Genomic DNA, 23136 nt, shown 5'->3' with positions numbered 1-23136 from the left:
AGCAGTGGCATGGTCTCATTAACATTCCTGGGTGCTGCCAGCACCCAGCCATTGCTCGGTGAGACTCTCCCACAGAGGGGCAAAACTGGTCAAAGCCACAGTCCCTCAGAAGTAAGGGGTTGGGAAAAGCAGCTGCATCTGAGATAGAACTCAGGAGGGAGGTGTTGCCTGGGGCTTGGTCACAAACCACGGAAAAGTGGGGAGTGGACAGAAGCCAAGGACAGGTGCATGATTGCTGATCAGGGAGAACAGAGTTCTGATACCAGGGACAGGGTAGCTGGGTGACACCATGTTCACCACTCTCACGCATGCACAGACACACCTGCAAGTGCCTCAACAATCCACCCCAATAAGCTAAGCAGTGCCATCTAGTGGAGAATAGAGCTGTTACACTAAGACCCACCCAACTGGGCCAACTTCGCTCTTCAGGAACACAAGTCTCTCCACCTGCTTAGTTTAAGGGCTATAAATCAATTCATGGCTTGACTTCTAAGGGAAAACAATGTAATTCCAATTGTATTTCAGTCTGTTCCCTGGTCCATCTATTCAATTTTCTTATTTTCTCCTTTTTATTTCCTTTTTCTTTTTTTTTTTTTCAACGTTTATTTATTCTTGGGACAGAGAGAGACAGAGCATGAATGGGGGAGGGGCAGAGAGAGAGGGAGACACAGAATCGGAAACAGGCTCCAGGCTCTGAGCCATCAGCCCAGAGCCTGACGCGGGGCTCGAACTCACGGACCGCGAGATCGTGACCTGGCTGAAGTCGGACGCTTAACCGACTGCGCCACCCAGGCGCCCCTATTTCCTTTTTCTTGAATACAGACAGAAAAAAATATTTTTATTTTAAATTTCTATTAAATATATTTTAAATTTTTTCTACTATATTTTTTACTTTTTTGTAAATTTTTCAAATTATATTTTACATCCATTATTTCATTTTATTCTATTTCAGCGTATTCATTTTTTTCAAATTTTCAAATGATTTCTTTCCCTCCCCCTTTTTCCTCTAATCTATCAAGACCCTTTCAACACCCAGACCAAAACACACCTTGAATCTAGCACCATTTATTTGATTTGTATGTGTGTGTGTTTTAATTTTAATTTATTTTAATTTTAATTTTTCTTTACCTCATTAATTCCTTTTCTTAATTCAAAATATGAAATGAAGGAATTCACCCCAAAAGAAAGAGCATGAAGAAATGACAGCCAGGGACTTAACCAACACAGATACGAGCAAGATGTCTGAAGCAGAATTTAGAATGATGATAGTAAGAATACTAGCTAGAGTTGAAAATAGATTAGAATCCCTTTCTGCAGAGATAAAAGTAGTAAAAGCTAGTCAGGATGAAATTAAAAAAATGCGATAACATAGTTGGCAAACTCGAATGATGCCACAGAGGCAAGGATGGATGAGGCAGAGCAGATGTTCAGCAATATAGAACACAAACTTATGAAGAATAATGAAGCAGAAACAAAGAGGGAGACTAAGGCAAAAGAGCACGATTAAGAATTAGATAAATCAGTGACTCATTAAAAAGAGAACAATGTCAGGGACTCCTGGTGGCTCTGTCAGTTAAGCGTCTGACTTCAGCTCAGGTCATGATCTCACAGACAATGAGTTCAAGCCCCGCATCAGGCTCTGTGCTGACAGCTCAGAGCCTGGAGCCTGTTTCTGATTCTGTGTCTCCCTGTCTCTCTGATGCTCCCCCGTTCAAGCTCTGTTTCAAGAAAATAAATAAACGTCGGGGCACCTGGGTGGCTCAGTCGGTTAAGCATCTGACTTCGGCTCAGGTCATGATCTCACGGTCCATGAGTTCGAGCCCCGCTTCGGGCTCTGTGCTGACAGCTCAGCGCCTGGAGCCTGCTTCAGATTCTGTGTCTCCCTCTCTCTCTGACCCTCCTCTGTTAATGCTGTGTCTCTCTCTGTCTCAAAAATAAATAAACATTAAAAAATAAATAAATAAACATTAAAAAAAATTAAAAAAGAAAAAAGGAACAATGTCAGAATCATAAGGTCCCAGAAGATGAAGAGAGGGAAAAAAGGGAGCAAATTATAGTGGAAAACTTTCCTAACCTGGGGAAAGACACAGACATCAAAATCTAGGAAGCACAGAAGACTCCTATTACATTCAACAAAAAACAACCATCAACAAGGCATATCATAGTCAAATTCACAAAATACTCAGGCAAGGAGAGAATCATGAAAGCAGCAAGGGAATAAAAGTCCTTAACCTACAAGGGAAGACAAATCAGGTTTGCAGCAGACCTATCCTCCTCAGAAACTTGGCAGTCCAGAAAGGAGTGGCAGGATATGTCCAATGTGCTGAATCAGAAAAACATGCAGCCAAGTATTCGTTATCCAGCAAGGCTGTCATTCAAAATAGAAGGAGAGATTAATGTTTCCCAGACAAACAAAACTTAAAGGAGTTCACGACCACTAAACCAGCCCTACAAAAAATTTAAAGCGGGAGTCTCTGAGGGAGAAAAGACGAAAATACACACATACATGCCTGCATACATACACACACATACATACATACGTACCAAAAGCAACAAAGACTAGAAAGGACCAGAGACCACCACCAGACACTCCAACTCTACAAGAAACATAATGGCAATAAACTAATATCTTTCAGTACTCACTCTAAACGTCAATGGACTAAATGCTCCAATCAAAAAACAAAGGGTAACAGAATGAATAAGAAAACAAGATCCATCTATATGTTGTTTACAAAAGACCCACTTTAGACCTAAAGACACCTTCAGACTGAAAGGGGATGGAGAACCATCTACCATGCTAATGGTTGCCAAAAGAAAGCTGGAGTAGCCGCACTTATATCAGAAAATCTAGACTTTAAAATAAAGACTGTAACGAGAGATGAAGAAGGGCATTATATCATAATTAAGGGGGTCTATCCGCCAAGGAGACCTAACAATTGTAAACATTTATGCTCCAAATGTGAGAACACACAAATAAATCAATTAATCAACACCCCACTTACAGCAATGCACAGATCATCTAATCAGAAAATCTAGAAGGAAACAATGGTTTTGAATGACACACTGGACCAGATGGACTTAACACATATATTCAGAATATTTCATCCTCAAGCAGTGGTATATACATTCTTCCCAGTGCACATGGAACATTCTCCAGAATAGACCACATTCTGGGACACAAATCAGTCCCCAACAAATACAAAAAGATCAAGATCATACCATGCATATTTTCAGACCACAATGCTATGAAACTCAAAATCAACCACAAGAAAAAATTTGGAAAGACAACAAATACTTGGAGACTAAAGAACATCCTACTAAAGAATGAATTGGTAACCAAGAAGTTAAAGAGGAAATTTAAAAATACATGGAAGCCAATGAAAATGATAATACCACAGCCCAAAACCTCTGTGATGCAGCGAAGACGGTCATAAGAGGAAAATATATGACAATCCAGGCCTTACTAAAGAAGGAAGAAAGGTCTGAGATACACAACCTAACCTTACACCTTAAAGAGCTGGAAAAAGAACAGCAAATAAAACCCCAACCAGCAGAAGACAGGAAATAATAAAGATTAGAGCAGAAATTCATGCTATAGAAACCAAAAACAAAACAAAACAAACAAACAAACCCCAAAAAACCCATTAGAACAGATCAATGAAATCAGAAGCTGGCTCTTTGAAAGAATCAACAAAACTAATAAAACACTCGCCAGTTTGATCAAAAAGAAAGAAGGAAAGGACCCAAATAAATAAAATCAAGAATAAAAGAGGAGAGATCACAACTAACATAGCAGAAATAAAAACAATAATAAGAGAATATTATGAGCAATTATATGCCAATAAAATGGGCAGTCTGGAAATAATGGACGAATTCCTAGAAACATGTAATCTACCTAAACTGAAACAGGAAGAAATAGAAACTTTGAACAGACCCATAACCAGGAAAGAAATTGAATTAGTAATCAAAAATCTCCCCCCCAAAACAGAGTCCAGGGACAGATGGCTTTCCAGGAAAATTCTACCAAACACTTAAGGAAGAGTTAAAACCCATACTCTTGAAGCTACTCCAAAAAATAGAAATGGAAGGAAAACTTTCAAACACTTTCTATGAAGCCAGCATTGCCTTGATTCTAAACCATAGAAAGACCCTACTAAAAAGGAGAACTATGGACCAATTTCCCTGATGAACATGCATGCAAAAATCCTCAACAAGATACTAGCCAACCAGATCCAACAATACATTAAAAAAATTATTCACCACGACCCAGTAGGATTTATACCTGGGATGTAGGGCTGGTTCAATATCTGCAAAACAATCAATGTGATACATCACATCAATAAAAGAAAGACAAGAACCACACGATCCTCTCAATAGATGCAGAGAAAACATTTGACAAAATACAGCATCCTTTCGTGATAAAAACCCTCAAGAAAGTAGGGATAGAAGGAGCACACCTTAAGATCATAAAAGCCATATATGAATGACCCAATGCTAATATCATCCTCAAAGGGGAAAAACTGAGAGCCTTCCCCCTAAGGTCAGGGACAAGACAGGGATGTCCACTCTCACCACTGTTATTCAACGTAGTATTGGAAGTCTTAGCCTCAGCAATCAGACAACACAAAGAAATAAAAGGCAACCAAATTGGCAAGGAGGTCAAACTTTGACTCTTCACAGGTGATATGATACTCTATATGGAAAACCCAAAAGATTCCGCAAAAAACTGCTAGAACTAATACATGAATTCAGCAAAGTTGCAGGATATAATATCAATGCACAGAAATCTATTGCATTCCTATACAGCAACAATGAAGCAACAAAAGAGAAATAAGGGATCAATCCCATTTACAATTGCACCAAAAACCATAAAATACCTAGGAGTAAATCTAACCAAGGAGGTGAAAAATGTATACACTGAAAACTATAGAAAGCTTTTGAAAGAAATTGAGGAAGACACCAAAAAATGGAAAAATATTCCATGCTGCTGGATAGGAAGAACAAATATTGTTACAATATCAATACTACCAAAAGCACTCTACATATTCAATGCTATACCTATCAAAACAACAGAAGCATTTTTCACAGAGCTAGAACAAACTGTCCTAAGATTTGTATGGAACCAGAAAAGACCCCGAATAGCCAAAGCGATCTTGAAAAATAAAACCAAAGCAGGAGGCATCACAATCCTGGACTTCAACTTGTATTACAAAGCTGTAATCATCAAAACAGTATGGTAATGGCACAAGAACAGACACTCAGATCTTTGGAACAGAATAGAGAACCCAGAAATGGACCCAGAAACCTAAGGCCAACTAATCTTCGACAAAGCAGGAAAGAATATCCAGTGGAATAAAGACAATCTCTTCGGCAAGTGGTGCTGGAAACACTGGATAGCGACATGCAGAAGAATGAGCCTGGACCACTTTCTTACACCATACACAAAAATAAACTCAAAATGGATGAAAGACCTCAATGTAAGACAGGAAGCCATCAAAATCATCAAGGAGAAAGCAGGCAAAAACCTCTTTGACCTTGGCCACAGCAACTTCTTACTCAACATCTCTCCAGAGGCAAGGGAAACAAAAGCAAAAATGAACTACTAGGATCTCATCAATTGATGCTAAAAAGCTTCTGCACAGCAAAGGAAACGATCAGCAAAACTAAGAACAACCAATGGATTGGGAGAAGATATTTGCAAATGAAGTATCAGATAAAGGGTTAGTATCCAAAAATCTATAAAGAACTTATCAAACTCAACACCCAAAAAACAACTAATCCAGTGAAGAAATGGGCAAAAGATATGAATAGACACTTCTCCAAAGAAGACACCCAGGTGGCCAACCAACACATGAAAACATGCTCTACATCACTCACCATCAGGGAAATACATCAAACCCACAATGAAATACCACCTCACACCTCTCAGAATGGCTAACATGAACAACTCAGGCAACACAAGATGTTGGTGAGGATGCGGAGAAGGAGGATCTCTTTTGCACTGCTGGTGGGAATGCAAACTGGTGCGGCCACTCTGGAAAACAGTATGGAGGTTCCTCAAAAAATTAAAAATAGAACTATCCTACAACCCAGCAATGGCACTATTAGGTATTTACCCAAGGGATACGGGTATGCTGTTTCAAAGGGGGAACATGCACCCTAGTGTTTGTGGCAGCACTGTCAACAGTAGCCAAGTAGGGAAAGAGCTCAAATGTCCACTGATGGATGAATGGATAAAGATGTGGTGTATCCACACACAATGGAGTATTACTTGGCAATTAAAAAGAATGAAATCTTGCCATTTGCAACTATGGAACTAGAGGGTATTATGCTAAGCAAAATTAGTCAGAGAAAGACAAATATCACATGACTTCACTCATATGAGGACTTTAAGGCAGAGAACAGATGAACACAAGGGAAGGGAAGTAAAAATAATATAAAAACAGGGAGGGGGACAAAACATAGAAGACTCTTAAATACGGAACAAACAGAAGGTTATTGGAGGGGTTGTGGGAAGGGGGATGGGCTAAATGGGTAAGGGGCATTAAGGAATCTACTCCTGAAATCATTGTTGCACTATATGCTAACTAACTTGGATATAAATTAAAAACTTATAAAAATTAAAATAAATAGAAAAAATAAACATTAAAAATTAAAAAAAATAAAAGATCAATGAAAACAAGAGTTTGTTTTTTGGGAAGGCCAAATTATCAAAAGTGATAAAGCTTTAGCTTGACTCCTCATGAAAAAAAAAAGGGAGAGGAATGAAATAAATCCAAAATGAAGAGAAGAATCTACACCATGGACATACAAAGGATTATAAGAGACTACTATGAAAAATTACATGGTAACAAATTGGACAATTTCAAAGAAATGGCCACATTCCTAGAATCATGCAATCTTCCAAATGGAATGAGGAAGAAAGAGAAAATCTGAACAGGACCAATTAGTAGTAACAAAATTGAGTTGGTAATAGGAAAACTGCCACAAAAGTCCAGGACCAGATATATTCTCAGGTAAGTTCTTCTCAGGTAATTAAGAAGCATTAATACCAATTTTCCTGAAACTATTCCAAAAAATATAAGACAAAACTTCCAAACACATTGTATGAAGCCAGCATTACTGTGATACCAAAACCAGAAAAGGATAACACAAAAAAGGAATATTATAGGCCAATATCTCTGGTGAACATAGTTGTAAAAATCCTCAGCAAAATATCAGCAAACTGCATTCAACAATACAATAAAAGGATCATTGACCATGATCAAGTAAGATTTATTTTGGGGTATGAGGATGATTTAGTGTCTGCAAATGAATTGATACATTATGGTAACAAATGAAGGATAAAAATCAGATGTTCATCTTAGTAGATGCAAAAAAAAAAATCATGTGACAAAATCCAACATGCTTCCATGATAAAAACTCTCAAAGTGGGTTTTTAGACCGAAATACTTCAACCTAGTAAGAGTAAGGTGTGGCAAACCCAAGATAGTATATACTTAATAGGGAAAAACTGACAGCTTTTTATTTTTTTTCCTATGTTTATTTTTGAAGGAGAAAGAGACAACATGAGTGGGGGAGGGACAGAAAGCGAGGGAGACACAGAATCTGAAGCAGGCTCCAGGCTCAGAACTGTCAGCACAGGCTGTGAGATCATGACCTGAGCCAATGTCGGATGCTTAACTGACTAAACCACCCAGGCGCCCCAAGAGCCTTTTCTTTAAGACCAGGAATAACACAAACATGTCCATTCTCATCACTTTTATCCAACATAGTACTGGAAGTTCTAGTCACAACAGTTACATAAGAAAAAGAAATAAAAGGCATCCAAATCGATAAGGAAGGAGTAAAACTGTCACTATTTGCAGATGGCATGATACAGAGAAAATATAGAAAACCCTCAAGTCACTGCCACAACAGTGTTAGAAGTAATAAACTTAATAACATTGCAAGATACCAAACTGAGACATCAGTTGCATTTTTATACAGTAATAATGAAGTAACAGAAAGAGAACTTAAGAAAACAATTCCATTTATAGTGGCATCAAAAACAAATAAAATACCTAGGAATAAATTGAACGAAGGAGTTGACACACCTGTACCCAACAACTCTAAAAGATTAATGAAAGCAATTGAAGAGGACACAAAAGACATATGATGCTCATAGGCTGGAACAATAAATATTGTTGAAATATCCATACTACCCAAAGCATTCTATATTTTTAATCAGTGCCTGTGGAAATACCAATAGCATTTTCCAAAGAACTGAACAAATAACTCAAAAATTTGTATGAAACCACAAAAGACCCTGAATAGCCAAAGCAATCTTGAGAAAGAACAAAGGTGGAAGGATCACAATCTGAGATTTCAAGATATACTCCAAAGCTACAATAATGAAAACTGTATGGCACTAGCACAAAAATAGACACATAGATCAAGGGAACAGAACAGAGTCTAGAAATAAACCCACAGTTATACTGTCAATTAATCTATAACAAAGGAGACAAGAATGTATAATGGGGAAATCTCTTCAGTAAACAGTGTTGGAAAGACTGGATGCTACCTACAATAGGAAACTGGACCACTTTCTTACAGCATACACAAAAACTCAAAATGGAATAGAGACCTAAATGTGGGACCTGAAATCATAAAACTCTTCGATGAAAACATAGGCAGTAATCTCTTTGGCATGAATATTAGCAACATTTTTTTCTAGATATGTCTCCTCAGGTAAAGGAAACAAAAGCAAAAATAATGCTACACCAATATAAAAAGCTTTCACGCACCAAAACAAAAAGTCATCCTACTGAATGGGAGAAGATATTTGCAAATGACATATCCAACAAGGGATTAATCTCCAAAATTTATAAAGACCTCTTATACAACTCAACACCAAAAAAGAAAAAAAAAAACAAAAAACAAGCAAACAAACAAACAAAAAAAAACCAAGCAGTCTGATTAAAAATTGGGCAGGGGACCTGATCTGACAATTTCTTTTTTTTTAAAGAAAGATAGAGATACCAACAGACATGGAAGATGCTGAACATCACTGATCATCAGGAAAATGCAAATCAAAACCACAATGAGTTATCACCTTATACCTTTGAGAATAGCTAGTTTCACAAAGAGAAGAAATAACAAGAGTTGGTGAAAATGAGGAGATAAAGAACCATGTGCTCTGTTGATGGGAACATAAACTGGTGCAGTCACTGTGAAAATCAGTATAGAGTTTCCTCAAAAAATTAAAACTAGAAATGCTGTATGATCCAATAATTCCACTATTGGGTATTCACCCAAAGGAAAAAAAAACCACTAGCTCATAAAGATATCTTGACCACTATATTTTTGCAGCATTATTTACAGTAGTCAAGTTACAGAAGCACCCTAAGTAGCCATAGATGAAAGGATAAAGATTATATGGTATATTTAAAAAATGGAATATTACTCAGCCATAAAAAAGCATGAGGTCTTGCCATTTGTGACAACAATGAATGCACATAGGTTGCATTATGTTAAGTGAATTCAAGCAGTCAGATAAAGACAAATACCATAGGACTTCAGTTGTATGTGGAATCTAAAAAATGGAATGAACAAAGATAAAAAGCAAAAATAGACTCATAAGTATGGAAAGCCATCTGGTGGTTGCCATAGAGGAGGGGTAGGCAAAAAGGGGTGCAGGTAAGTGGGAGGTACAGACTTTCAGTTATGGAATGAATTGGTCATGGGAGTAAAAGGTACCATATAGGGAATGTAGTCGGTGGCACTGGAATAGTGTTGTACAGTGACAGACTGCAGCTACACTTGAGCTGAGCGCAGCCTAAATTGTAGAGTTGTCCAATCACTGTGTTGTACACCTGAAACAAATGTTACACTGGTCAGCTATACTTCAAACAAACAAACAAACAAACAAACAAAAAACCCGTGCAGTGTATCCTGGGTGTCTCAGTGGGTTAAGTGTCTGATTCTTGGTTTCTATCCAGATCATGACTTCACAGTTCGTGAGATCGAGCCCCAGGTTGGGCTCTGTGCTGACAGTGTGGAGCCTGCTTGGGAATCTCTCTCTCTCTCTCTCTCTCTCTCTCTCTCTCTCTCTGCTCCTCCCCTGCTCATGCTCTGTCTCTTGCTGCCTCACAATAAGTTAATTAAATAATTTTTTTTAAAAAGGTAGAGAAAAAGATACATTGAGATATATTATCCTTAATTTTCCTAACACCAGAGATAGAATGATGATGATGAGAGCGACTGACCAACATCAAGGAGAAAATTCATATCCACTGGAGTAGCAAACAGAATGAAATCTGAGTTTCTAGCAGCAAGTTCTGAGGGGAAAGTAATTTCCAGACAAACATTTAATGCCTAATGAGAACAATCAAACTGAGAGTTAACTAAAGACATTTCAGACATCCAAAGTCTTTAAAAGGTCATTATCCAGATAATCTTCCAGGCCCTCAGCTCTGAAAGATGCAGCATATATGACCCTGTCTTGCCTCGGTCTTACATCCCCTTTTGGCCAGTGGTAGCATGGTAATTAGTAGACAAGTTAGTGACCACTCTGGTAAGCATTCTGAATGGTCACTATCTCAGAGCTTTCTGCATATCACATGGATCTTTTCAGTTCTTGAAACAAAGGTTTTCTCATCTCACAAGATGACTTCAAACAAGTAGGTCTCAGGTGACTACCCACACTAGTGGGTCACTATCAGAGACTGCAACGACATGTATTAATTTCCTCAAGGCAGGTTCTGTCTGTGGGTGGTCCATGGTGTCCACTCGGCTAAATCAAAACAAAAACATAACCAACCACTTTATAGAAAGATATTTTCAGCAAAAATGAACATTCTTCTCAGTCCTCTCCTGTCCCACAATTAGTATGATCAGACGTAGAAATGCACTGGGTCAGCACCCAGCTCATGGAAGGCATTGAATAAAATAACTTTTGACTGGCTGACGGCTGAATTCACTGACCAAAGACTGCATGAAGCCTGGCTCAAGAATTGCACGACTGGTTATTCTTCCTCATAATACAGTCTAGACAATTGCGGGAAATACATAGAGCAAGTGGACATCATTCACAATGAAACCGTTGTATGTAATTGGAGAAAAGTATATAGAAGTGGATAGAAGAATGAAAGACCAGATTCTCACCTTATCCTATAGATGGCCAAGCTGTATTTTATAGAAGCCAATTTGCAGAAGTTAATAAATCTTCTGATCTGCAGAAGTTAATAAATCCCAGAATAAGTTGCCTGAAATGTCACTGTTACAATTCTGTTACCTATTAAAAAGCTCTGAGTCCCGTGTTAAAATGTAAATTACATTTAGGTCATTTGGACCTCAGTGCGAATAAGTTTCAGGTCCATTTATAGAACAGAATACAGGATAGAGCACAAAGCTTGGTGTGGTCAGAGATGTGCAAATAAGAACTGAGTGGGTCAGAGATGGCTTAGTTTTCCTAACAGTGAGGGAGCAGCTCCATGGACCCCCATGGTATCCAGCTCCCCTCACATGTTTGGGGGCCATCCAGTGATTCAAAGCAGCGGAGTATTCTCATCTTGAAAATCAATTTGTAGGAAAAACTTTGTTGAGAGAGGATGAATACTAACAGGCAGGTGAAGTGGGATTTGTGTGCCTTCCCAATACTTATTAAACATGTTGCCAAAACCCCCAGGTTATATATCAACCAGCTGGGGATTATGGCTGGGGATGAATTTAGATTTGTGTGGCATCGAAGCTTCCATATCAGTCCCAAGTTGCTGAAGAAATGGATTCTTAGGCAGAGCTTTAGAGCCAGCCCAGGGACTTGGACTTAATAAAGCATTTCAGAGGGGATCAGAGGTTCTGGAGTGATCAGTGTATAAATTCCTAATCCCTGTATACACATTTGAGCATTTATTCAGCACCACGACTCATCATCGCCAGGCATGCTGTGTGAAATGTTTCCCCTGACCTCCCGCACAGACCCACCAGGAACTCATTCAGATTGTACTACTGGAAGTCATCTCAGTATTTCACTTCAGCATTCATTTATACAAACGCTGCTAAATCCTGGATATCATAGGAGCTTCTGTGAATTTGCTTTTCTGTGCTCTCATTCCTGTTATTGAAGTTTAAAACTGTACCGAGTTTATTAATACCAAAATATTTAGTTGGAGAAGAATAGAGCCCCATAAAAGCTACTGTCTTTGTGATTTTTAGCACATCAAATATGAGACGTATTTAAAAGGTCAAGAGATCAATTCATTGTGAAGTTTCCTACCAAAGTGCAGTGAATTATTTAAAAGCACTGCCTCTAAAGCCGCTAGTGACCCACTTTCAGTCATTTACAAGTACTTTCATAGATGTAAACTCAATGTTATTTTTCAGTGTCAGAACATCTCAATTAAGGCAAAACATGAAGACCTTGGTGACTCAAATAGAGCATAAAAAAAATAGAGGACTTAACATAAATAGAAGAATATAGCTCATGTGGAGTCCTATCTACTGCATGGGCCTTTAAGGAGACTTGTTTGAAAGGCTGGTGTTGTGGCTCAATTTTATAATTGGTAGAGGTGAACTTTATTGCTCCGGCTCTTGACTTTTGTACTAAGATGCACAGTCATCTCTCTAGTAACCATGCAGAATTTCCTTCTTTGGATTTTATTTTATGTGTTACTCAAGACCGCCTTGTATTGCTGCTACTTTGTTCCTGTGAGTATTTCTTGCCTTTTAAATTCTATGTTAAGTCATTCTGGGCATCCCTACTTCTCATCCATTCAGAAGACCATTACAGCATGTTGCCAGCACTCAACATGTTTGTTGATTGATACCCAAATATTTTCACGTCGATGACCATTCTGTTTGAGCTAAGCAAATTATTGTGGAATTCAGTGCTAAACTTAACTACTGTTGAGGGAATCTTACATTTTATTTCAGAAGTGACTGGTTATATATTGTATGTACAGAAAATTGACATCTGTAAAAACAAAAAGAAAGCAAACTACCAACAATTTCATTGTGATTGTCATTAATGCCTTACCTATATCTCAGTTTCATTGTTATCACGGAAAGCTATCTTAGTGTAGTCTTTTTTTTTTTGTTTTTTGAGAGAGACAGAGAGTGAGCATGAGTTGGGGAGGGGCAGAGAGAGAGAGAATCCTAAGCAGGAATCCAGCACAGAGCCCTATGCAGGGCTTGTACCCACAAACTGTGAGATCATGACCTGAGCTGAAATCAAGAGTCGGGCTTAACCGACTGAGCCCTCCAGGCATCCTATCTTAGTGTAGACTTATTATTTATTGTAGGGTTGAGCTTAATTAGGAGTTAACAAATCTGGATTCTAGTTCCAAGGCCATTGCTGTCTTACTGCTTAAGACATTAAATTAGAGTGATTGAGCAAATCAGCCTAACTTAATCCAGGCTTGCTTTTACCATAAATTTGTCAGAGAAGAGCATGTAGTTGTCAGAGAAGAGATTCTGCATAGGGTTATGTGGATGAGGATGAAAAAGGGAAAGAATTCTGAAATGTTAGAGCCTCATTTCCTTATATTCCAAGTTAGTATGGTCATTGTATAATATTTTTAAAGAAATGGTGAGTTAAAACTTAAAAATCCTTGGGGTACCTGGGTACCTTGGTCAGTTGAGCGTCCGAGTTTGGCTCAGGTCATGATCTCATGGTTTATGAGTTCTAGCCCTGTGTCGGGATCTGTGCTGACAGCTCAGAGTCTGGAGTCTGCTTCAGATTCTGTGTCTCCCTCTCTCTCGCTTTCCCCTCTACCCCCATCTCTGTCTCTCTCTCAGAAATAAACATTAAAAAGACAACTAAAGCTTAAAAATCCTTTACAAAGCAAAATAGTACCACTCCTGTTGGTAAAAGTAAATATAGACTGCTCCTCCTACTATAAGAATTCTTAGTGCTATCAGGTGTTGTTTTCGTATATTTTATCCATTAAACATCAAGGAATGTTTTTTTCCCCTCTCAGTGTGGAGATGATTATCAGTGCTTGTGCAATGATCTTTCATTCCCACACGGCCTTTGTTTTCCATGAACTTACTGCCCTTTTTGACCCTGCCTTCTACCACAGCTGGTTCTTGTACCTGACCAGTCTCTTACACTGCATACCTGGTATCTGCTGTCACCATTCACCTGGCTCAGGAAAATAAGCTGTTTTTAGGAAAGGGGTGATGCTGGGTTTGGCTCCACTGTGCCTTCCAAATAAAGTCTACATGTTTAGGATTTCAAAGTGTTGTCTTACCCTACTGCTGATGCAGACCCTTCACTGTCTTTCCTCATTATGTAAACATGGTTGGAAATGCATTGATACTGATCACACATTTCCCTATTACTGTGGGCTTTGGTTTTCAGTATTTATTTTCTGCTTCTTTTATTCCATGTTTCCATCTCTGTTGACAAAACTTGGTATTCTACTCACGAGTATATTCACAAGAGTGCCCAGGAGATTTTTCTCAGGCAATAAGAAGCAACCTAGGAGCGCTGTTGAGTTAAATTGAATGGCGGGGCCACACCTTTAGGTCTGGGTATTGAACTTAATGTTTCATGGACCTGGACAAGAGTAAGTCTCTGGTGTTTGTGTACTAGAAAAGAGTAAGTGTGACTGGAAGGGAAGGGTCACACTGTTTGACCAGTAAGTGCTGGAGTTCACAAAACATTGCTAGAGATCAGTGACCAACTATTGAAGACACTTGAAGTCATGAATGTTCTACAATGCTAAATAACTGATATGTTTGACACATAGGACACACATTTAAAGCCTATCAAGAATCTGCAAAACATAAGAGGAGTGTTCCAGAATTTAGGCAGGTTTTAAAACCAGAAAGGGTAAATACTACATATTCAAATAAAGACTTGTGTTATACATGGGGTGCCTGGGTGGCTCACTCAGTTGAGCATCTGACTCTGGATTTTGGCACAAGTCATGATCTCACAGTCGTGTGATTGAGCCCTCAAGTTGGGCTCGTGCTGAGCCTGGAGCCTGCTTGGGTTTCTCAGTCTCCCTGTCTGTCTTTGCCCCTTCCCTGCTTGTGTGCATGCACACATGCTCTCAAAATGAATAAGTAAACATTAAAAAAAGAATTTGCATTGTACAGTTTTCTTTTGCCTTTTGTTTAGGAAAAAAATCAAATTTGCAAAATATTTTCAAGTAGGACCAGAAATAGCTTTTTTTAAAAAAAAAATTATAACATGAAGGCATCTTTCCTGACAAACAACATTTCCTGGCATTTGGAGCCCTAGGAAGGCCACGTGTTTCACAAAGAAATAGAGGTGTCAACATGAGCTTGGTCGTTGATAGGCTTCCTGAGCCTTTAAATTTTTTGTCTATTTATTCTCCCTTATCCTGCCGATTTGACCTATTTGACTCACATCATCTGTATTTTCTTCTTAGATTATTAAAACGGGAAGAAAGCTTCACATTCATTCCTCGGTCCCGTGAAGAGCTTCCAGATAACTTTCCAAAGGAAATCCCTGGGATCTGCTATTTCCTGGAGGTAAGGACTGGTCCTAAGCAGCCAAAGCCTTCTCTTTCTTCATCAAGAATCAAGAAAGTTTCCTACAACATTGGCACCATGTTCCTCCGGGAGACAAGCCTCTGAGACCTTCAGCAGATCAAAGACTTCTCCACAAAGCACAAGCCCACAACATGGGTCATGAAGGGGGAGTGCAAAGAGATTGTTTCTCTTCCACCGATTTGCTGAGAACAAGCAGCAGAATTTCTGTGTTATGTTAGGCAATAATCCTAGAAAAAGGTGGGTGATGACTGTCAGTAAAAAAGAAACCGGAGGGGGCGGGGCAGAAATAAGAGGTGTCCATCCATAGGAGTGCTTTTAGTCATATATATATTTTAATCACAACTAACCAATAAATAGATTCTGTGTTTTCTTGTTTGTCGCACATACAGGTATCTTTCCCTATATATTTCTATCACTTTTGAGAGCCAGTTTTGATGATCAATTCCTACATTTAGTGAGTTGGTATGTGAGGAATATTTTATAATTTTGTTTCCCCGAACAGACATTTCATACGTACATCATAGCTCTGTGGTTGCCTTCCTGGCAGGAAGAACTATAACTCCACAAAATATTTTAGGGATATTACCTATTTTTATACATCTCTCTTTTGAATAATTCCATTTCACACACAACACTATTCAATTGTCAGAATCTGCTACTGTGTAGTTGGTATATTATGTAACTAACCTATTAATCAAATGTAGTTTGACATATTTAGACAGATTAGTGCTTGGACTGAGAATACATATAACAGGATTTCAGATGCTGAGAAAGCACCGTAAGTCTGCTTAGTAAACGTATCTTTTAAATTTAATTAATGTAGCATGGAATCCAGAGGAAATCAAATTTCCTAATAACAGATTGCGCTGTAACTAGGATCACAGAAGAGTCTTCTTGCTATCTTCTACCGAATGCCGGTTACAACGAAATGCTTTGCTGCATTGCACCCTTTTCAATTTAGCGCTTCTAAATCTAGGTAGCTTGTGCTCCATGTTCGAGGGCATTGTCATAAGCAGCTTGCTGCTACGGAACTTGTTAGTACTTCCCCCCAACCCCACCTCGCCCAACCACTGATGCCTCCTAAGTCTACCTGCCATTCTTGGGAGCAAATTCCTCAACGCTGGCATTAGTGACAAAGCAGTAGTAGGGACATTTTGCCAAGAATGCTGTTTCCTCTTGCCAAATAAGCCGGGGGTGGGGGGTGGGGGAGGAACCCTGTATTTTATGGCTTTGAGATTTCAAAAAAACAAAAGAGTTTTTCTTCTGCAGTTTCATTGATGTGACTCTTCAGCCGGTGAATCCCCTTGGTGAATGCTGAAGTAGGTCTAGCCTTCAGGCCCAGTAATTGCCATCGTGACAGATAGGCTTCTATTGCACATGGTGCTAACATGGAGAGCTGTTCCCACGAATCAATACTGCATGAAAATATTATCGCAGACTCGCCCTGCAATTAGGAGCACAGCCTGTCCAGAGTTTTTCTTTTTTGGATCAAATATAAAACCCAAGTTTCTATTGAGATTGATGAGCTGGAAACATTGGTTTCCTTGAAACCTTGAAGGGGCTCTTTCTTTTCCTTCAGATGGTATCCTCATAGACCGCTTATGTCTACTGAATGTAATCCATTTCTTGTTCTAGTCAGGCATTTCGGCTGCATTACGATTTGTTTACAACAAAACGCAGCTAAGGAGCATATTAACTAGTGTCCAGTGTAACCGTGGGGCTTATGAGTATTTTTACGTTCTCTAAGTGTGTAGCTAGAAAACATTTATAGATATGCCAAGTATTTGTTAAAATGGTGATCACTTTTGTAATTGCACCCCAAGACTTATGAGGACCCTAGGGCAACACTTAGTGTGGAGACAGGATCTAGACCCTGAGCTCTCTGATAGCTCCCTGTCCCTCTCCTCCCCGGGTCTAGTAGGCCTCTGTTTTGAACAACATGGAGGCCAGAAAGCTTGGACATTTAAGGGGAGGCATATAGACTGAGAACAGGGTGCTGTCATGGAATCTCTTCAGGGGACTGGGAGATTAAACTACTTCCTTAACTGGGAATAAGGAGATTCAGGTGGACAGCAGGTGGCCAGCACAGGCTGGGAGCACCGGAGCCCTCACACTAAAAGCAGTCAGCCCTTGCAATGTGCTCTGTACAGCACAGGAACATGGAGAGAGCACCAAGCTCGCTCAAGTCTCGGAAGCTTATGCTGCACAGGAATTTACTTAGGGTTTATTATGATCATAAGTAAATCAATAAACATTTGGGTGGTAAACAATGTGTTTTGTAACCATAAAGCCGAAAGGGACTTCCAGTAATCATCCAATTCTCTGTTTTTTGTGAAGATTTGTCTGAGCAACTATTCTAGATAGATGATCATTCTCTCTATATTTAAGAATATTTATGGCAAGCATATTTTAAAAGCATCATTAAAAATCCACTTCATTATCCAGTAATTGGTAATAGGGCCCAAGACATGAATTGTATATATATTCAGTTGGTCAAAATAACAAACTCTTTTAGTTTCTATGGTTCTACTTAGAGAAGAAGTAGCTGTATCATTGTCACAAATATCACAACGAAAAAGATACCAGAGATCTATTATATATCACAGACAGGATGTGATTTTTCAAACAATATAATCTAAATGTATCTTTGAAGCTAGAGTCTGAGACAATAGTCTCATCTGTTTCCATTTTGCCAACCTGCAAGCATTGACTATTAGTTATGCTGTTGCTATGTGTTTGCAAGTTAACTGCATAAAATGGCCTTCATTCTAGCTGCTGTCATAGAATTTAGAAACTGTGAAAAACTCTTACATTTTTATTTCTCTGATATAACACCGTCCACATATTCTCCATTTTGGAATTAAAACTATAACAATGAATCATAGCGAGGATTTCACTTGACTAATATCTATACATTATTCTCACCTAAAAACTGTTGCCGACATGATGCATTTTAGTGTGGCAGATTAAAAGAGAATGTAAATGGGGTGTCTCATTAGATATGTGGTATTAAATTAGGGAAACAGTATTAATCCACTCTCAAAAGGATACATTAAAATATAATTTGGCACATAGAGCTCCTTCAGTTTAGTGTTCTTTTAGGAACCTGTTCTGAAGAAGTCACCTTATGACTAGGCATCAGCAGCAAAGATTCACAATGGCACCAGTATTATTTTGATAGAACATCATTGTTTGCAAATAAATCAGTTATTCAACAAAGTCATATACCCTCATATGTACCCCTAAACACAGTGCACCGTATGTGCTTTGGGAATCTGGATACATAGGTAACATTAGCCATAATCACAAAGATTAATACTCAATGCCCACACAAGACAGTTGGCTGTCTCAGCTATGTAGTGTGATGTCAAGAAGGAAAGAAGATGTAGCTCCTATGTAACAGGTGACCAAACTGTCTAAAACCTGCCTTGATATCCATGTCTTCTACTTTATTTTGGAATTCTCTTTTAATATCTGACTGTGTGGAGTCCAATGAGCTATGACCTCTTAGGACTCTGAGATGGGCACTGATGCCTGAGACTTTGAGTCCATGGATTCAGCACTTCAAATATGAACTCTCATGGTCTCACACTTGGTCTTCTTGTCCAATGACAATAGTATCAGGGACATAGTCTTTTATTGTTAAAGTGCAAAAATGTGCCTCTCCAGGAAACAGTAAAACGAGACAACAGCTTCTACAGAATCTTACTCCCAAGTGCAGCAGGGTTTTTAATTTTGCAAAATGTTCCAAAGATTTCAAGCAATAAAGCAAAATTAAATTGATGCATGCAAAGAAAAGGCAAAGCCTCAGAGCCTGGAAAACCACCAAGCTCTGTTTTTTGTTTTTTGTTTTTTGTTTTTTGTACAAAAATACTGCTACCAATTGAGATCCTGTATTTGAGTTTGGGAGATATCAAAAAGGAACTCAAGATTACAACTGTCATTACATATATTTCCTGAAAGCGCCTTGGGATCGTGACTTGCTGAGGGCAGGTATAACGGATCATCAGGGCCTATTTACACAGGTAGGTTTCTGTCTTATCATGCGTTTGGAGCATGACCCTGTCTCACTCCATTCTGTCACTGGAAACAAGCTGGCTCCCTCAACCATGGCCCCAACAACCCCATCCTCCTTGTGCCTCTGAACCTAATATGGCCACAGCAAAAGTTGCTGATGTCTGTCTCAGGCAGACAGAAAGACTCACTCCAGACCCAAGTAACAATGCACTTCTGAAGTGAACTAAGCACTTCAAGTTGTGCTGGGGCATGCCAACATCTGCAGCTTTTCCCTGTGCTTTGTCTTCAAAATAACAATCTGACTCCAAGCACTTGGTGTAACTTCATAGAAAATTCCTTCAAAATGAATGATGTATGACTCTGCATAGGCTTTGGGCAACACCAGATGCCTTTCAGCCAGCAATACCTAGAAACTCAAGTCCAAGGACCAAGCCCCATACTGCAGCCTAGGTATTTCTATTATTAAGTTATAGATTTTCAACTACAAAATCTATGTTATATCAGAGGCTTCTATAAGGGTATTTTATGAGCTAGAGCTGGAAAAACACAGTATAGGAGAGACTGAGTAATCAGAGGCTAACATATTCCAATCTGAATGATTCCGTATGGGTAGCTCTTGATAGGAATATACTTCATCCACAAGCAGTTGATTTCATATATACATAAGTTGTGTTAACATGACTGAACTTTATTGTTAGATGGATAAATTGGCCCCAACATTGGACTCAGTATGAGGATCCTTGAGGTGGTGAATGAAGAACAGACTCTGATATTACAAACAGAGTAACATAAATCTTGTCAGAATATACTGAGATAGTGTGCAAAATTCCTTCCTCACACTTGATTCAAACAAATGAAACCTAAGTATTCTTGTCCTGCTGCTTTTCTGTTGCCTTCCTTCCTTTCTTTCCTTCTCCCTTTCATACAGTCAATCTCACCTTATAAAATAGTTACAGTTTTATAATGTAATGAATGCTCTTTGTGTGTTTGTGGGTGTACGTATGCATGCGTGTGTGTGTGTGCTGAATGTAGAGACTAACATGATTAAAAGGAGTGCCATTTTGAAGGACCTACAATGTCAAAAATTAAAGTTTGCATTTTTATTTCCAATATGTTGTGACCAGAGCACAGCACCAGTCAAGTGCTCCACTGCCATCCCATCCTTATTAAGAAATGATCCTGTTCAATGGTTCAACTCATCAGCTTGGTAGTCTCTGACTGCCTACCTAAGAATGACCTAGGAAGCTTTCAGAAATACAAATTACTGAGCTTTACCTGTGTGGCCTAGGAATCTGTACTGAGAAAAAAATCACTCTCGGTAACGTGAATATATAGCCAGATTTGGGAATCATTGAAGAGTATTCAAATCATCCCAATTATTAGGAATAAATACAAGTTGACTAAGGGAGTGGATATTATTTCATGTGTAGTTATTTTGAAGAGCTAAGTATTCTGGGCTTTGTGGCATTATTTCCTTCACAAGTCTTAATTTTAGTTTTAGTCTCAAATTTACAGTCTGCTTTTTGAGCATGATATTTCAAACCTATTAGAGAAAGGCGTCAACACTAATAAGCATGAGGAATGAATATTGCTCACTATAGGGCTATTAGGCACAGTAGATATGGTACCATTTTCTTAGTTACCACCAGAGCTGTGCAGGATATCACAGTATTTGCTGATCCTCACCACCAAGATATTAACTATCAACTTTTGAATACAGAAGCAAATGTCGAAGTGACAGCCTGATTTCTGAATGCTTTGATTTTTACGTTATAAGAAATCACCAACTCAATACTTAGTCTCACTCTGTACTTTTCACATTGAATTGTGCATTCATCTAAAAATGATTTCCTAGCAATACTTTATAACAACCTTGCAAGCAATAATTTAAGCCATGGTATGATGCCATATGAAACCTGCACTTTTGTGCACGTCATAGAACCTTTAGGGAAATAGAGACACGTTTTATACAAGCAATAATATAGCTGGCATGGACTCTCAAAAGTTATCCGTGATTCTACTACAGCCAAATGAGCAGCAGCAAGTGATAAGTTGGATGAAAATTAGCTGAGCAAATAATATGGTTCATCTGTCTCAGAAGTTATTCATTTGCACACATGCTATAAAGTAATAGACTCCCATCACATTATTTCTGTTGTATAACTTTTAAATACCTATTGTAATATGATTTCTATTCCTCTCAAGAGATATGTGTATGTAATGTTGCCCAGACTTTCAGATCTTTGTGGAATATAGTAGTAAGGAACAGTTAAGGATGGATAAATGAGTAAAGGTGGAACAGAGGTTGGATGAGTTGGTTGAGAATGTAGGCTTTGCAGAAAGGTAGATAGATGTTAGGACATGTAAATTCAGCTCTTGGATCGATAAGGTCTCAGAAGATGAAAGACAAAAAGAGCTCACAACTACTGTTTTCTATGGTGGCAAATGCTTAGTGAGTACAATAGTATTTTGTCTCCAGAATATGATTGGTTGGATGTCACCTGTAGCATAACTTAAGAAACATCTGAAAATGATTCTGTAGCCATGTTGAAAATAACCTGCCCTTCTCATATATTTTGATGATCGCAGTGAAGCTTGCAAATTTCAAACTGAGGAACTTAAATGTTTAGTCTCAAAATGTAATTTTAATCAAATATGGCATAATCAATAATAATCGGTCCTTTAATACTTAAATTACCCCTCCACCATTTAGCATAACATACTAGGATTATAGCTAAAAGCAACCAGTAAATTTATGTGACACTAAGGAACTTCCAAACATCAGATTATCATTTAGCAAAGTCACATAAGCTTAGGATCCATTCAGAGGCCTCTCAATAAGATTACAGCTCCCATCACTGCCTCGGCCGGTAAGCTCTCTTTTAACCATGAATCTGAATACAGTTGGGATGGTGCATGAGTTTGCTGCTAGATTACCTTCCTGTTACCACTGCAAAAGTTAAGGCAGCATCCTTGTCACAATTTAGAGAAGCCCCCTGCTGAAAATCCAACAGGATTGTTGATTCCCTGAGAAAGCTTTTGACAATTTTCTTTTGATATGTCATTGGATGCTTAATTCTTAGTAAATGTGCTTTTGATTGTTAAGAATGACAAATACTTAATTTGAAAGTGTTAAACTATAGTGAACTTATCCTCTCAGCAAATTCATCTAGTTGGTGAGCAGATCATTCTTAATATTAGACATCAGTACTGTTATTATGGAAAGCAGAAAACTAAATAGCAAGCCTGAGTCGTACCTTGTTTCTGATTCTTTTGATACATATTTTAAAAATAAAGGGATCAGTTCATGTTCAGCCTTCTGTGGCCTTTTCACTATTTGGAGATAAAGAAGAGATTCTTCTGAATATGTTTTTATGGTGGCCTATTAATACAGTCATGTACTAACTGGGGTAAAATCAGAAATGTGCAAAATTGCTTCTTCACACTACCTCCGTTTTTCAAGACACTTCTGCCATTTTGCTGCCTGGCAGTTGTAAGTCAGACTCAGACAGACGGACACGGGATGTGTGGAAAGGGTGGGGATGGGAGGAGCGTGAGAAGAGATTAAGCAAAAAGATTTACTTTTTTTTTTTCAGGAAGGTATAGATACCCTTA

The 23136-nt window shown here is 38.5% G+C and overlaps 1 protein-coding gene across 1 annotated transcript in view; it reads left to right on the top strand.

The window, feature by feature from the left end:
- The window catches only part of GUCY1A2 (guanylate cyclase 1 soluble subunit alpha 2), a 329020-nt gene extending 306185 nt beyond the window's left edge, over positions 1 to 22835 (top strand). Inside the window, exon 8 of the mRNA XM_030332816.1 lies at positions 15381 to 22835. Within this exon, the coding sequence (XP_030188676.1) occupies positions 15381 to 15588 (208 nt within the window). The 3' untranslated portion in view covers positions 15589 to 22835. The remainder of the gene's footprint in view (positions 1 to 15380) is intronic.
- The last annotated feature ends 301 nt before the right edge of the window (positions 22836 to 23136 follow it).

Source organism: Lynx canadensis, chromosome D1 (assembly GCF_007474595.2).
Source record: "Lynx canadensis isolate LIC74 chromosome D1, mLynCan4.pri.v2, whole genome shotgun sequence".
Classification (NCBI taxonomy): Eukaryota; Metazoa; Chordata; class Mammalia; order Carnivora; family Felidae; genus Lynx; species Lynx canadensis.
The sequence above is the reverse complement of the archived record's forward strand: the minus strand, read 5'-3'. Positions and strand labels throughout refer to the sequence as shown.